Genomic DNA, 17,764 nt, shown 5'->3' with positions numbered 1-17,764 from the left:
ACAATATTAGATTTCTGTTACACGTGACATGAAAATGTTTGCCTACGTCAGCAACTTGTAGGCTTGTTCGAATTGACTAGATATTTGTGGAACGAGGTCGTTGTTTACTGTGTAACTAGCTACTAGCTAACTGCCTTTTTAAAATTCATATCGAGTTCGTTAAATGATTAGAACTTGTTAGATGAAACAATGTTTTCGAGGGCGTGAAGGTCTGCTAAATATGCATAATTTAATATAAACACATCTTGAAAGAAAACAGTTTCCATATGCTTACTTTAATGCAACCTCATAATAAATAAACTTTTATACAAATATGGCATAATAAATCACTAAATTTTAAATAGAGCAGTAGCGGGGCATGGGGCAGAGGGGCGACCTCGAAAAAAATTTTGGGGGCGTCGCTCTCCAGAATCAAGCTGAAACCCTTTGTGTCAGCATAATTTGCCCCTCAAAATACAGAGAATAGCGTTTCAGAGGGTCTGGATTTCATGTTTTTAAGACGGGGGCATGCCCCGGACTTTTTAGTTAGGTGGTGCTTTCGGCGCGATGTTGCTGAGCAGATCTCGTCGCTCCATGTAAAAGTTCGTGTCGTTGCCTCTGTACAATGGCTCGAACAATACATGCACTAGTCACGTACCGAGAACTATATACTCATATGATATTGTTAATACATACAATTTGTTTGATAAATTTACATTTGTTATACGGCAATACATACGACTGGATAAAACAATTGAAAGACGATTGCATCTTCAGGAAATCGGATAAATGTCTCCACGTTTCCGCTGCAATTTTAGAAGAATAGGAATCAGAAATCAAATATTGTACATTTTCGTTGTCGTATACTTGGAAGTAGCATTTTGAATTGCAATTACAGTGGCTGAATATAAATATATTGGTGTTATATTTTACGATTTTTTTATTTTACTTTTATGTCCGAGAAATTTGCCGAATCAGCTAATAAAAATCTGGAAAAGTTATTTTCAAATTATAGTGACACGCCTTGGGTATGTCATGCAATGAATCATGCAGTTCAGATTCAGAATTTTCTCATTCTGTATTGAAACTGGTCGATATCGTGGTGAGTATGTTAAAGAAAAAAAGAATCATCTAGAAAACTGTTAACACTTGTTATATTGACCACTTTAAAATGATTTTCGTGGAATTTTCTGTAATGTTCCTTGTTATCAGAATGGTTATGGATTGCACACAATATAAATCCGGAAGCACTTATGTTTTATTTTTCAATGAAATACACTGCTTTAATATGAAACATTCTTTCAAAAACAATATTAATAATAAAAAAAAACATCTGTAATTTCAAACAGTGGAGTTTTAGTATTTATGGAAAAGTGTTTGTCGGAGTAAATGCTTTCTGTTGAAAATTAACACAAAAGAAAAGCACTAAAATGTTTTTCAAGGCAAAAGCACTAACAATGCTTCAAACCAAACCACCGGACTATAATGTTACACAATGTGCTAGGTATAAGACATACTTGTGTTTATGAGAGTAATTTCGACTGCTACTTCTTTTGTGAGATATCTTTTGTAGACGGTTTCTCACGATGAGCAGTTTTATATGTTCAGTGTTCAAGTGACTTGTAACTTGGCTCGTGCGCATGCACGATTGGATTATACAATCAGAAGCAAGTGGACAGGTGGCTTGTTCGACAACTTGGATTGATGACTTTTAGATTTTTCGAGACGGGAACCGGAAGTTATCATAAATAAACTTGAGGTATGGTGGTGTTGCTCCCTTACAAAACTTAAATTTAAAAATTTTAAATCAACAATTTAATTGATATAGCCGACGTCGGCAGTTCTGTACTAGATTCTCGTTTGCATTTTCATTAATTTTCATTGTGTTTTGGTTGGTATGATAAGTGATTTGACTAAACTTACTACATTAATTTTACAGCGAAATAAATTTCTTATCGAAATCATTCAGAGACTTGATCTGAGTTATAATAAGGCAGATTTTCGTTCCACATTTAATACGCGTACGCTTAATTATTTTGATAAATATTACATATTTTAATTTAAATATCGCATTGCTCGAAACATTAATGATAGTAAACTTGCTTACCGGTTCTTGATAACATATTTTTCAGATAAAAGAGGTAATTGCTCAGAGCGAACGAAGGTGGTTTTGCCAATATTGGAAATTGAATTTGTGCTGTTAAATATGGATTATTTTTATTTGGTTAATATCTGGTAAGGTAATACACACTTGCCAGTTTGAATATTTCGTATGGCGTGCTTTCTTTTGCTTTTTCACAGCTACCGTGAGATATATATATATATCTTTATTTAGAGTGAGTATTTAGCCCATTGGCTTGATGGTTTATATACTAGTCCTATAATAAATATATTTACTTACTGTCTGTCAATTATCCCATACAATATCATAAATCGCCGTATAGCAAATGTTACATACCAGTATATAGACCCGGGTACTTGTCGGGTGCGTATAATGTTAGTAAATGGGGTTGGCCAAGCAAGGGTATTCCTAAAAAATGTTCCTTCCATTTCTAATGTAGTAAGTCTAATGTAATAATGTAGTAAATTAGAAATTTACTCTTTTTAAAACAAGTATACACGATTTTTTCTCTAAAAAGCACCGTTTATGTATTGATGCAACTCTGAAAACCGTTTGCAAGATTTTTCTGTGCTTGTATTAAATGATATTGTCAAGAAGATGACGTCTGAATTATTAGCATTCCATGACTTGTCGGTTTTGGGGAATAGAATAGAATCAAACAGGTTTACGAAGAATATGTTAACACTAATTCATGCAGTGCTGTCTCGACAACCGTCTTGAATGTTGAGTGTGAGTCGAAAACAAAGTTGAAAACGGGGGGTAAAGGAGCTTAATGGCGCAATATGCCCAAAATAAAGTTGTAAACAGCAGCTACCAACCAAACTACGCCAAGTGACGTTCAGAAGCTCAATTTGGTTTGTAATGCTTTCTGACAAGAACCAAATGACGAGTGTAACACTCAGCACCCAGAACCGGATTGTGGCTACGACAACGTGGTCGTGGGAGAAACACGGGTCAGAAAATAAAATAAAGAGAAACGATGATCGGGTAAGTGAAGAAATCCTTCTCTTCGTGTGGTAACTGTTACTATCTTAGACGCAAATAGAATTTAGGACCAGATATACTGTGTACAAACTGGCATGAATCTGAATCTGTTATTCGAAGGTTTGACAAAGTCAGGGAAAAAGAGAAATAGCTGTCACCAATATGTATTCTCAACAAGAGATGATATATGCACACTTATTTACTCGTTTTATCCGGGAAACAGTAAATGTCACGTCCTTTTGGGGGAAGTGTGTCGCAGATTATTGCCCTCAAAATACTGGAATTTGATTTTTAATTAATTTAGGTGGAATTTCGATCAAAGTTCACCAAAATTAAAATGTTTCATGTGCATGCCAATTCATATTTTTCGGTTAAATTTCCTTGGCATCTCTCAAATCCTACTCAAGTATCAAATCAGTCAAATATTGAAAAAGATTATAACATTAACATTGATTTGTATACTCCCAGGGAACTCATAATAGTTCGGTTAAGTAAATAAAAATAATAATCCACGCTCCTTTCAAAATGTACTACTGAGAAACACTTTTCATCGTAACAATGAACATTTATTTGATACCATTGAAAATGAAACAAAATAATCCATGAGTTAAAATTATTGATAACAAGTGATATGTTTTTCCTGAGTATGTCATACAATGTGCTGTCTCGTTAGTAGCCAATCACGTAGTAAACAACAACCTCGTTCCACAAATATCTAGCTATATCAAACGAGTCTACATGCTGCGGACGCAAGCAAAGATATTCATATCACATGTATCAGAAATCTACAAATGAGATATTGTCTGTGAAATAACAAATTAAATAATATTAGACATTAATAATCGAATAATAAGGAATGCGATAGAATGGATAGCTAGATTTAAAATGTAGGGAATGTCGCATGTTTTGAGTTTACGTATCAGCCGATTTAACACCAACCAGGTGACCAGACATCATTGAAATTCCCTGCGGCACCAGCTAGCTCTGTTGTTTGGTTTACCGGTGGAATTAGCAGTTTACGATGTTCATCCAATCGATCACGTAAATCTTGTACTATATCTTGATTATCAGCTGAGATGTCGTTTCTTTCCTCTGGGTCAACTGCATTGAAAGGGAGACATTAGTAGTCAATGTGTTTTCATAAATTTGGCCATCGTCCCACGCCAAGTCAAGTTTAGTTTTTGAACGAGTAGAATGTCGACCAGATTACCATTGATGTCACCGGTGTAAAACTAAAGATAACCCTAATTGAAGGTAACAGTAACGTTTCATGATACAATTTCGAGCTTTTTAATCACTTTTGTGTTGAATCAGTGTAAAATTTACTTTGGAAATGACATTACATTCTAATCATTTTTCAGGGACAATATGTTTTTCCCTAGTTGTAACTGTGCGTGTGTATATCTATATCCATATGTGTTTATGTTCATATTTTGCATGTAATAATATGTATTTAATCCTTTTCATTCTCAAACATAAACGCCATTCTTACCTACGACATTGAACAAGTATTCAACGTTCTGTGGAGCTGGTGCGTTTGCCTCTTGGTCTGTACTTGGCAATCCGCTTGCTGGGGGGTCACCGTAGTTGTAATAGTTATCTGAAATAAATATACATTGACGTGCTTTAAATGGTGGTGTCACATTGAGAAAGGATAAATGCAAATCCATTGCCTTCACTATCCATACTACGTCCGCCATACAGTAATCGTTCAGTACCTTGCAATTGGTTCTGATAACAATCAAGTATTCGATATGTGTTTACCTGTTAAACTGATATCCCGATATGGATACAATAAATCGGGGTGTCCTGTAATCAGCTTATAGTCTCCGACTCTAAAATCATACAAGGCATAATTTATGAAGAGATTATATACATATATGTTATATTACATTATAGAATAAAATACATAGAATAGAACATTGGTTTTGCAGTACACAATCGTTTCAATTAATTCTTATTAATTATTAATTATTCAGTACTTTAAAATAACAATGTGTACCAATAATCCAATATTCAATTCTTGTTCACAAACCCGAGTTTTAAATATCCATCTCCCCTCCCCATTCCGTACATACACATACACATATAAATGTACGTTTGTGGTATGTCTGTAATGTGTGTCGTCACAACGATTATAAGACGTGTATCTGTATCATTGCTTACCTGATAGCAGCACCAGGGGACACTGGATCATCATCGATATTATAGAGGATTTCCCTTCTTGGCGATGGTAGATCTTCTGACCATGTAGGAAACATACTGAAACCGTCAAGTTCGGGCTCTGCCAAATACAATACGTAACACATTGTAGTAAATGTTAAAACGCCCACTATTTAACATTATTTGACGAGACATAATACTTCCAGAGTGTACTGACTTATTGTGGTAACTTACCAGCTTTAGCCCCAGCCACATCAAGGATTGTTCTGTGTATATCAACTATGCTGTATAACCTATGAACCAAGTGAAAATGAACTTAAATTATCTAGGGAAGTGTGGTTCAACAACATTGCGGAACGTTTCAAACACGTGCATTTTATTTGAATGGTGCAGTGTCACATTTTTATTTATTTTATTTATTTATTTATTATATTGTCATTGGTTCTGACTAAGACGTTAAATTGATCTAGGGATTTTTATCCTTGTCACGATCATCGAGATTGTCAATTATCACAATTAACTTACTCATTGCTTTCATATCCAGTCTTCTTTATTCCCTTCCCACTGACAATTGATGGCACGCGAGTAGCACCCTCAAACAGAGTTCCAGCAATACCGCGGAATGGATAGTTAGAGCCGGCTTGGGATGACAACGCTCCATTCTGTGTAAATAAACATGAATAAATGAATATTTTAACAATACAAACTGGGACATCTATTCAACTCAAGTTATGGACTCAAGTCAATATAAATGATGAAATCTGAGGGAAAACATTCTGAGATATCTACGTAGAAAAATGAATCACGTTCAAGGAGTAATCATCCACAGTCAAAAAATAGAATATGTTTTCTTAAAAACTTGAGTGCCATTCAAAATAAATACTTAATTCTAAATTAGTCTTCTAATGTTGAAGATAAATACAGATAGTCATAAACTGTCTAAGGCATCAACATATTTAGAAATTAACTGAACATATCAGACGTTGGACACTTACGTCTCCTATGAATATTATTAGCGAATCTTCATACATTCCACGGTTCTTCAGCGCATCGATCACTCCGCCAATTATATCGTCCATCATAGTCAGCTTTCCTGCAATGGTAAAAATAGGACAATGTTCTTTTGTTTTGTTTTTTCATTTAACACACTTTAACGGGGCAACCATGTATATCTACTACGAAATGTTATTTCCGACCGCGCAGAAGGAATGTTTGCGGATCGCTAGTTGTGTACACAGTTACCATCGTAACAAGGAGTAATAATGCTTTATAGTTAATGTTTCATAAGACAGGAATGTAGTCCCCCTAGACAGAACTATGCTTATACAGAATTACAGCACATACCATAGAATTGCCTTGTTCTATCATCTTCGATATCTGCATAAGCCTCTTCATACTCTTCTGGAATCTTGGGAAAACACAAACACACAGAAATGTATGTACGTAAAAGATAAAACGTAGCAAATACATGATATATACAACTGGTATTGGCGGACTTCCACCTGGTTTACTAAATTTAAGTTAATTGTACAATTGTTGTTTGTGTACGGCAACCAACAGAATACGATAATTACCTCCAGATGTTTAGCAGGGATGTCCAGAGTGAACGTAAGAAAGAGTGGAGTTCCTGGGTAATGGGTATTTACGATATGCTCTGCTCTGTCACCAAGCATCAACTGTGGATACGAAAATATGTTATAATTTGTTGATTTATTATTGAATTTTTTTCAAATTTTCACCAAAAGTGTGCTATCATTCTTCACCGAAGTTGCCCATAAATATAAGGAAGAAGTTGTCTATCAATACATGTGTACACTGCGTTCTAATCTCAAAAACTATATGCCAAAGACATTTGCTTATAAAAATAATATTAATCATACTCACTGCAAGATAACCGTCACTTTTTGGCACTACTCCCATGTTATCACGGAAATCATATCCTGCTGAAGGAGCTGGAAAGACAAATCAATTCAAAGTTAACTCGTCAAATTCCCATCTTAATTGACCCTTCCTAATAATACATCAAAACCGTGGAATAATATCTCTACTCTCGTATTCATAATCATATATAATAATGTAGGGTTACATAGTGATCTAAAAGCCGACGTATATTATCTAGTGTTATGAACTCCACATGCCCATTGCTGTGTTTGTTATAAAAACATGTTTATATAACATATTCGAAGTAAATGAAACAATGTACCCATTCAAAATAATATTACTAATATTTAACTTACAGAGTACTCCGTTCAATTTATCGTAATCACCGACACCCAATGTCCATAGACCATAGTGAGAGTCAAAACCACGATTTGTTGGTAGATACTCATCCTTACAGAACCCTAAATGCCATCTAAATTACAAAAAAACATTTCATATTGAAGAAACAAATATGTACTATATACCGTATAGCATGTGATTTAATTTAAGTTCTCGTATAATTTGTATGTATTTAGTTTGAAAATACAAATAACATAATATTAATAATAATAATAATAATAATAATAATAATAATAATAATAATAATAATAATAATAATAATAATAGTGCCGCGAATTATTAGATCAGGCTCTCAGTATTGCAATCGCATCTTCAATGTGACATATGCTATAGTCTACTTACTTTCCTACCATATGAGTAGAGTATCCAACTTCTTTAAGTTTTTCTGGTAAAAGCTTGAAATTCAATGGGACTCCACTAGGATGAAGGTTGAACACCATTTGATGCTGTAAATAAATATGAATGGAATTTATTTAAGATGTTATTTTCTAATAAATTAATGAAAATTAAGTCATCAATCAGAAGAAACATTCAAATTATTGGACAAATATGTATTGCGACGTCATTTTAAAGGATACGTGAACCTCCTATAATGTTACATTATATGTACATATAGTATGTATATATATAATATCTGCGAAGCCAGGTACATTGAATAAAAATTAAATTCTAATAAAAAAAAAATAATTCTTGCCTGATTTCCTGTTTTGAAAGGATACAATCCTGTCATCATAGCAGCTCTTGATCTAAAGAATAAGATATAAATATATTAACAAATCAGATGTATACATAGAGAATATTTGCCCAGGATTTAAAATTCAAGCTCGAAACTGAAATTCGACATTAACCTATTCGCTGTTATATAATTACGCATGTTAATATTGAACTAAACTGAATTTCATGCATAGTAACGATATTATCACTTACGGTGTACATGTAGGATGGGTATATGATTGGTTGAAGATGACACCATCAGCGGCGAGATCCATCAAGTTGGGCATTGCGATATCAGGGTTATGCCAATGTACGTCATTCCATCCCATGTCATCCACAAATATTAAAATAATATGCGGTTGATCTGATAAAAATAATGAATGAATATAAATGTATAACATTGCAACATCGCTCAACTAGTATATTGTATGCATATAGGACCGGAGAGAAATGTTGGATGCTGCAAAGTCCATGCCTTTCATCGACTCAAAATTCTCAAAAAATGTTCACTCGTGAAATCAAAGCTGTATGTGGTATTGAATGATTTAACAAATGAATGTAATCGTTATGAACTAATAGTATGGCAGGAAAAAACACGTAACACATCGGCCAATAAGATAATCGCACTGTTTTTGTGTATAATTTATGATATTCTTTCTGTAACTTCATATATTTGTTGACGTTGAATCATGAAATATGTTGGCTACTATACATTGTGTGCCACTCGATACAACTACAAAATAATACATACAAAATACGATAACCATCTACCGGGGAACATTGAATACTTAATTAATTAAGACATTATCGACTTCTTAAAGTACGATTAATTGTATGTATGTTCCTGCTATGCGATTACCTTCTATGAATACAATAATAGTAATAATAATGATAACAATAATATATCCGCACGTTAATGTGTTAGTTGCTCATTTTATCAGGGGTAGATTGCGGCATTAAATTTTTGGTAACTCTTCCGAAATATGTATTTACTGTATTCGCGGATTATAAATTCATTGTCATAACATTGCTCCTGCTTAGGTACAATTCCTGTAACAAAAGTGTCATTCCGTAATATCTTGATATTTAAACACACAAAGTTTTTGGGATTTTCAGAACTTTTTATGACTAAAATATTCGTTTACGGATTACAGTTACTCTAACTTTATATTGGCAGTTCATATCTCCCTCGCTTTCGACACTCAGTGAGTGTCCCACAAAATAAATAAACTATTCATACCTGTTTCAGCAATACATGGCTGTAAATACAAGAGAGATTAAATTTTACGTTAAAAGTCACAAATTTAACATCGTCAACTATAATGTTATATTCACTAATAATTCAAGGAGCTCCTTAACAACAATCGTAAAATGTTCTTAAACGACGCCAACAAAAAATATATTCAATGAGGAATACTTGAAATACTATTCAAAAATTGCCAATTTACGTAATTTATATATAAGCAGCGATCGCCTACTCTGGAATACGTTGGGAATTATTTTGACAAAAGTTTTTTTAAACCAGATGAAACACACACCAAAGAAAAGATGTATGAATGTATCCACAAATGTGTGGAAACGTACAATTGGGAATGATAAGTATCGGTGAGAACATACAACCGAAAATAAAAAAAAATAAAATAAGTTATCAGGCGAGAATATTATGAATCTACATAATAAAACGGAACCAGTACTACCACACGAATATGATATCGCATTGTCATTTCTTAAATGGTATCAACAATTTCATCATATAGAATTTTGAATAGTCAAAAGTATGGCGAATAGTTGGAAAGTTATCGGAGCCTTGGTTTTCAAATTGTAATTAATATTATTGTAATATTTTACAGAAGTAAATAAATTTTAACCCGATATCAGGAAGGAATTCTGGTAGCGTCGGGTTATATGTAGGATTTGAAATTAGCTGACAAACAAACGAAATGAGTGTGTTTACACATGTGACTGTGTGTCAGCAACAATAATTTGGGGAAATAGTTTATATGTTCCCTTATGTGTGCTAGCCATTAACTAGAAATACATAATGTAACAAGAGCTTGAAAAAGTATGTGTATCTATGAAATTATCGCTAGTTTTAGAATCGTGGCTGTTATTCAAAACCCATATAAAATACATCGTCTGAAATGTTTCAAGTGAAGACAGATTATCAATGCGAGAATGTCCAACATCGCTTTATATTCCAGAAGAGTCTATTGTAATATGGATAGCAAAATAAAGGCTTTGATATATTTATCCTGGCGAACGAAGTTGACAACACCGTGAGAGGAGAGGTAAATGTTGTTTTCGACATCGATCTATGTAGCACATTAATTGCCTTTGTCATGGAGTCATTCTATCGGCCTATGTAAAACTACAAGTCAGATATAATGTTTGCTCTATCATTGGACACACACACACCCTTCAGTGCCGCCCGACACACACTGTCAGTCAAACGGATGTTGTAAACGCACTCTACGTTACATAAAAAACAACATCACATACGATGGGCTATGAAGGAAACTATTTTACCAGCTAGGCTGCGCCTTAGAATTTTCACCAATAAATAGTCAATTACAAATAGTCACGACAAATTAAAACAGACAAGACATTGCCGGGTGTTACTTACCTTGCTGACAAATGCCAGTGCCAGGAAAACAGCTATGCAATGTAGACTACTCATCATGACTGCTTCGATTCACGACTGTTAACAATTGCTTACTACATGTCTAATATATATACTTATCGTTGTAGTGGGCTATTAATATCCCACATATCGATGTACAAAAATAAACAAGAAGTACAAAGAAGTCAAAATGTGTTGATCCGGTCACTTAGCAAATTGCTGGTACCTTCAGACACAAAAATAAAAAAGGGCCACAACACAAAATAAAGTAAGGTGGCAGTAAGCATACACTGTTGACCAGTCTATATTATAACGGGCGTGTACGTTTATACAAAAGTTCCCTAACATTTCACACATTGAACGGAGCATTCCGAATTAGCGGTCATGACGCATGCGCAGTATTTTTTTTTAAACTAAACTTTTTTTCTTGTTTGCAAATACCATGTTATAAATATAAGATTTTTTTTAAAAAGTTTATTTTGCGTACAAAGAGAAAACGCTACAGGATTCTAGGTATACTGTCAGTTTGTGAGGCTATTTCTTTAACCATTTATGCTACCAGTCGTATTACATTGATTTGACTAGATATTGGTTAAAGTAAAACAACACAATTTCTAAGAGACATCATAGTAGTAATTTTAAGAAGATTCTCAGAGACAATTCTAGAGACCACCTCCCACCTAATTCGCAATTTTTAAGGACAGTGTGACCCCAGTGGTAATATTTGTTGTGTATTTGAAATTAGAGAGCAGTGAAAACCTTGTTCTGTACCTTGAAAATAGAAAAGATACATTTTTAGCACTACTGTTTATTCGAAAATTATTGTGAAATTGTCTTGTTGGGGAACGTCAATACTAGACGACACAATTAACAAACAATTGTATGACATGACATGTACAAATCTCTCTTAATTTGATAACTAATTACGGGAATGAGGCTGTAAGTTTAAGAAAATATATGCATTTAGGTATCAATCCAAGTCCGTAATAAACGTTGTTTAATAATATTTACTGGTAAATATACATACAACTTGTGTTTTATAACGAAGCCTATTGTAACGTTAGAATGATGCATTGCGGGTATAATATACTATTAACTGTGTTTCTATGCGTGCTCAATAAGAGTATCTAGGTGTATCTAGGTGTATCTAGGTTTCTAGGTGTCGCGTGTGGTAAATAATAAGATGTGTATGACAGGTGTGTGGGAAATTCATGTGTTAAAGTATTAAGTACTGGTACCGTGACTCAGAAAAAAAAACTATGTTGCTATTTTGAAAAACGGGTTCACGTGCAGGAAACATGCGACATGCGATGATATGATACTAACAAACTAATACAATTCAAATGAGAAAATTAACGGTTATGGCACTTGATCGTACTCCTCGTTTCTTTTCCGTAATTTTGAAAATTGTGAAAAGGCTTAGCTAACTTTTGACCACATGGTACAGTTCTCGGAATCTCACAACAGAAATAAAGACCAAATGAACATTTATACGGGCGGGCATGGTTTTGACATGTTTTTTGGAAGACAGTAAGAATTGAATTTCACACAATGGGGTCGTTGGTGTCTATAGTAAACATTCGTTGTAATTACTGTAATATAAATTGATAAAGTGATATAAATTAAGAGTTAGTTGGTTTATTGGTTAGTTGAAGAAATGTTTTTTATTTATTTATTGCCCAGACGTTGCCATAGAAAAATAAATGTCAGCCAGTTTCGCCAATTTACCAACATCTGGACAGGTTGTCGTTTTATTATTTTTGATCTAAATAATCTTCGTCATATTGGTTGTTTGGTTTATCGAGAAACTGAACGGTCTACAATGTGTAATGAACATTTTTCAACATATTTATCATCACTTGTAGTAAGCAGTATTAGAAGTGGAATTATTTATGCGATATGTACTGGTAAAAAATTGAAAATGAAACACAAAACAGACATCGTTTGATGATATGAGACTGGTCATAGACAACTGGGTACTATTGCACTTGGCCGGCTTTTCTGGGACACTGAATCAAATATCTGATCTTGTTTATGTCCGTTATACCATACAGATTTACTGGCATTTAATTTCACTATTTTGATGTTTTGAGCAATTCCAATGGCGTTCACGAACTTGACAGGCAAACGATGAGTTCTATCGTTATTCTACAAAATTGGTTCCCAATGTATATTTATTGTATTTTTCATTATCAACCGTCATACCTTGTTCATTCCCGTTATTAACCTATTTGCCTCGCCTCTATGCCGTGTTTATAGCGCCACTCTTGTATTACGCAGCAAGTATGTGAGGATACAACTACAAAGTAAGGCTATAAAGCACTGAAACACTTCAACTGAACTATCAAAGTAAGGTTATGTCCCCATGAAAAATGCAATAATGAGTGCAACTTCCTCCTCAAGACCCAGAACTCAAACTCCCTTTCGTTAGATGATCCACGTCATGAACTACAAAACAGCTAGCTATGCTAGCATGTGAGTGGTGAAGACATTCTGCAAGTGGCCCATGATTATGTATACGTATCCCAGTCGTTTTTTCCAGCTCGTTGCTCCGCTGTTTATCTTCACAAAACGGTCTCACAGCATATTTAAGTAGCAATGATCACTCCAGGTAGAGTGTTCGTGGCTATGGCCGTAAATGTGTTTGTTGACCTGGAAAGGCTTGCAGGACACGTGTGACATGTCCGTAAAGTTGCAGGTATCGGCTATATGACCTTTATAATGTTAACATGCACACACGCTCGCACACCCATACACGAACATGAATTAGTGTTTTTCACACACAAAAAAAGTAGAAAGTAAATTTCGGACTTTATAGAAAGAAATTATATCAAATTCAAGTTAGAAACTGAGAATATATGGTAACATTTATCGGCATATTTGAGTTAAACATTAACACTAAATATAGTTTACACGCAAAAGCACTTGTAAAAATAGAATATGTAAATAGCATGCGAAAACAATTTCAACTTCAATATGCAACACAGAAAGAAAAATATTCATTAGAAAAGAAATTCCACGTTTGCGTATCTTGTAACTAGTGAACTAATTGTTGTCTTTCATTTGTGTTAATTTGCATATCGCGTCAACCATATTACGAAAGTTATTCTTTAACGTGTTCATAATGACATTGTTGTCTTTACATAGTAAAAAGGACATTCACTATATCTGAAGACAACTGGATTTGTAATTCGCCTGCTTTTTCTTCTTGTTTTTACTTATTTTTCATGACAAATTAATTTGGGTCAATTATTATTTTTTATTATTTTCAGCTAGATGTTGTGGGGATGATTTCTAAAACATTGCCACGGTACATTGCCAAGCAGACCAGAATTGACATCGTTTGCCACACCATTCTTCTCCCAGTAGTATTGTTTAAACTGTCAACGCCAAATATAACGTGCCGTCACCAACAGTCAACAAATGCTATCTTACTTGACTATGTCGTCTGGTTTTAGATACAGTCATGGACGCCACGTTCATGACGAGTTCCAAATTTAAATTATAATATTTCGTGATTAAAGTATGCACCAATACTAATTTATTACACATCCATCTATTCGGTGTAAGGAAACTGGTTAACTGAAGTAAAGGCTAGAGAGTTCACGACATCTAACACGAAGTCTCTAGGTACCACTTGTCATGGATGCGACATTTTATGTACCTAGTATTGGTTAAACATTATACGGGCTGTTCCGCTTCCGTCTAAAGGGAGGTTTACAAGCAACACGCCGAACAGCGCATCGGGAAACTCGGCGACAGTAACGGCTGATAACTTCGGTGAGTGACAGGCGACTAGCTACCTGAAAACCGACATATTATTTTTTTCCAGGCGACGGTTTCTTGCCCAATTTAGCGATGCGGATATGAAATACACACGGACCAACGATGAGACATCGTATAACTTGCTCAGTACGTTGCCTCATGATTTGCCTTAAAATATTGGTGCATAAACTACTTTAATATTGTGTTGACTTATTTAATCCATTGTTGCATTATAAAATTTGAATAAAACTAGTTTTAATATTTGCTATGGGGAATGCAGTGATCTGATCACTTAACCAGTTTCAAATAATGTATACAGTTCCGTCTTGGCTTCAAATTGAACAATTATAGCTTCTCTGGTCGAATATGGGCACGAAATAAGAAAATACCGTACAATTGGAAGTGTTGTTATGTTTCGCCATGCGTCATACATTGCATCACAATACTTACTTACACATTGAACGTGGAAATTTGAAATCAGAATTACGATAAACGTTTCATAAGATGAACATTTCTCCCGAGAAATAAGCCTAATAATTAGTTGTGTGTAAGGCGGTAGCAATAATAAATTCGAATAGATATATAGGAAATCTTACTAGCATATCAAAACTAAACAATTAAGTAATATAAGCGAACAAGAAAAGTTGAAGGATGCACTAAGACAAAACAGCATTTGAACGAAAAAGCGCTGCAACGAAAAGACAATGGCTGGGACAAAATGGCCTAGGAACGAATCGACACTCCTCTCAAATAAAACTACAACGAAACCCATATTATTGTCTAAACGTTTTCATACGGCCAGAATATATATCAATATTTTAAAAATACAAAAGAACATTCAATTATTGAAATATTTATATCAATTTAAAATGTAATAAAGAACATAATAAATATTGTAAACGAATTGATTATTCAGTGCGTTTTAATTCTGTTATCTTCGCCGATGAATAACATTCACTAAATATAATCCACGTGAAAATTGTTTCTCTGGCAAATTTGTGAACTAAAAATTCAGTGACTGTATTCAAAACATCTAAATAGTAAAATCAACTGCTAGAGAAAATACATGGTTTCACTGTAATTACACATTGGTTTTGATATTAGACAAATGATTGTGATATACGAGAAAACAAATGCCTTTTTAGAAGGTGCATACATTATCACATTTCAATATTACAAATTAACGGCTACAAATGCCAGTTATTTTCCTATTTTAATACGCGTTTATATGACTTTTATCAATTTAACGTATAACGTCCATCATTGCATTTTGAAATTGAAATGAATTGGTCAAATTCATTGACGCCCATACTAGTATATAGAATAAAGTAATGTATGAGGGCTATCGCGTGCAATGTGAATGTATCGGAAGTGGTCAATAACGTTTAATTGTGAATAAAAAGGTGCGAAATGGCGACTACAATGAAAACTGTTATCAGTGTTTACATTAAATATTCATTACATTAAACCGAGCAACAGTTACTTTAAAAAATGTGTTATGCTTGCCTGCCGTTGTTTCCTACTTTGGATTGTTTTACAACAATCAATAAGTCCCTTTAACTGCATCAACTTCAAACCATCAATGTCGTTACCAGTGGCCGATTCAAAAAACTCTAATGCAGTTTCTAGTCCTTTTATTGCGTCTGTTGAAGTTGGAGGAGGTTCCATGTTTTCCTTGTCTGTTTCCTCTTCATCGTCGGACGGTATTGGTGTTTCACAGCCACTGATCAGAGCTGCAATTCCCCCATCAGATAAAAGTTCAAACGTGGGAATATCGTCGTCAGCAGTAATCCAATCCATTAATGTATTCTCGGTATAGTCCGTGGCCAAACCATTTGAAGCGGCAGTGTCGATCAGCTGCGAAACAGATTCCTGTTCGGGGTTATTGACGACCTCGTCATTGGTGGACGGTTCGATGCTAAAAGCAGGTCCAAGTCCTTTCATCCAGCACTTCTCAATTGACTCCGATTTAACTTGTCTCCATGCCTTTGCAGTTATGTAACACGTGTCTTTGATCGTGTAGGATTTCAAGCCCGTGTTCAGTGATGAATACTCTGGATCAAGCAAAAGTTGCAACAGTAGTTCGCGGCGATAATTTACTTTGAATGATCGGATAATGCCTTGATCCATTGGCTGAATTTTACTGGTTGTGTTTTTCGGCAAAAACAATGCTTTAATTTTCCCATCTCGTGTTACTAGGGCATCTTCACGTGGGTGAGCTGGGCACTGATCTAAAAGCAGCAATGCTTTCGATTCAAGTCCGTGCGATGACAAGTGGCGACGTACACTTGGGACGAAATGGTTAAAAAACCAGTCCTTGAACAAAAACTGTGTCATCCACGCGTTTCCAGAAGCCATATACACAATCGGCAAATTGTCAGTGTTCACATGATGAAAACAGCGTGGTCGAAGACTTTTTCCAATCACAAGGGGTTTAAGTTTGTGACTGCCGGTCTTATTAGCAGTGAACATGACAGTAATCCGCTGTTTATTTTGTTTGTGTCCAACGTTCTGTGGGTTACTTGCCGATGCCTGCGTCTTGGATGGCAACATTTTCCAAAATAAACCTGCTTCGTCAGCATTATAAATTTGTTCCTCCGAGTAACCACCAGCTTCGATAATTTCTTTCAATTTTCTTGGAAAGTTTCTTGCAGCCTCAAGATCCGCTGATCTAGCCTCCCCTTGTACAGAAATTTCATGGACAGCGTGTCTATTTTGCCAACGCCAGAACCACCCAGCGCTGGCCTCAAAGTCGAAGTCCTGTCCTCGCAATTGTTTAGCCAGGATGCGAGCCTTCTCCCGTATGATAGGACCAGACAGTGGCGTTCCTGCAGATCTTTCTTGAATAAACCATACATATACAGCTTTATCGATGTCTTCATTGGATGCCAGTTTAGCTCGTTTTCGTTTAAGTCCAGATTCCTGGTCCACATCGAAAATGAACTTTCTCAGCTTAGTTTCGTCTTTCACCCATCCGCGAATAGTGGACTCACCTACGCCGAGGTCACGTGCAATCTTCGCCTTGGTTTCACCTTTCCTTACTCGGTCGATCGCTGCAAGTTTATCTCTCACGGAAACGCTTGTTAACTTTCGTTTAGACATACTGCTCAGTTGAAAACTTGAGATCAGAATGAAGC

At 34.9% G+C, this 17,764-nt stretch overlaps 1 protein-coding gene across 1 annotated transcript; it reads right to left on the bottom strand.

Annotated features, from left to right (window-relative positions):
• Positions 1-3,629: 3,629 nt before the first annotated feature.
• On the bottom strand, positions 3,630-10,954 carry LOC102801983 (arylsulfatase B-like). Its single transcript, XM_085507139.1, has 16 exons — positions 10,866-10,954; positions 9,483-9,501; positions 8,456-8,606; positions 8,223-8,274; positions 7,871-7,974; positions 7,486-7,601; positions 7,133-7,200; positions 6,823-6,924; positions 6,593-6,656; positions 6,244-6,341; positions 5,774-5,910; positions 5,483-5,541; positions 5,252-5,369; positions 4,850-4,920; positions 4,578-4,685; positions 3,630-4,186 (listed from the first exon to the last, which is right to left on the bottom strand). Exons 1-16 carry the CDS (start codon positions 10,920-10,922, stop codon positions 4,014-4,016), a joined length of 1,497 nt encoding a protein of 498 aa, XP_085363265.1. The 5' UTR covers positions 10,923-10,954; the 3' UTR covers positions 3,630-4,013.
• Positions 10,955-17,764: the final 6,810 nt, after the last annotated feature.

The sequence above is a fragment of the Saccoglossus kowalevskii genome, chromosome 13 (genome assembly GCF_978046115.1).
Source record: "Saccoglossus kowalevskii chromosome 13, keSacKowa6.1, whole genome shotgun sequence".
NCBI classification, from domain to species: Eukaryota; Metazoa; Hemichordata; class Enteropneusta; family Harrimaniidae; genus Saccoglossus; species Saccoglossus kowalevskii.
The sequence above is the reverse complement of the archived record's forward strand: the minus strand, read 5'-3'. Positions and strand labels throughout refer to the sequence as shown.

Coding starts and splice junctions, on each gene's coding strand:
- LOC102801983 (XM_085507139.1), bottom strand. CDS start 10,922: ATGATGAGTAGTCTACATTGCATAGCTGTTTTCCTGGCACTGGCATTT. Junction 8,275..8,455: donor ACCCATCCTACATGTACACC/GTAAGTGATAAT, acceptor CTTATTCTTTAG/ATCAAGAGCTGCTATGATGA. Junction 7,975..8,222: donor CTTTCAAAACAGGAAATCAG/GCAAGAATTATT, acceptor ATTTATTTACAG/CATCAAATGGTGTTCAACCT.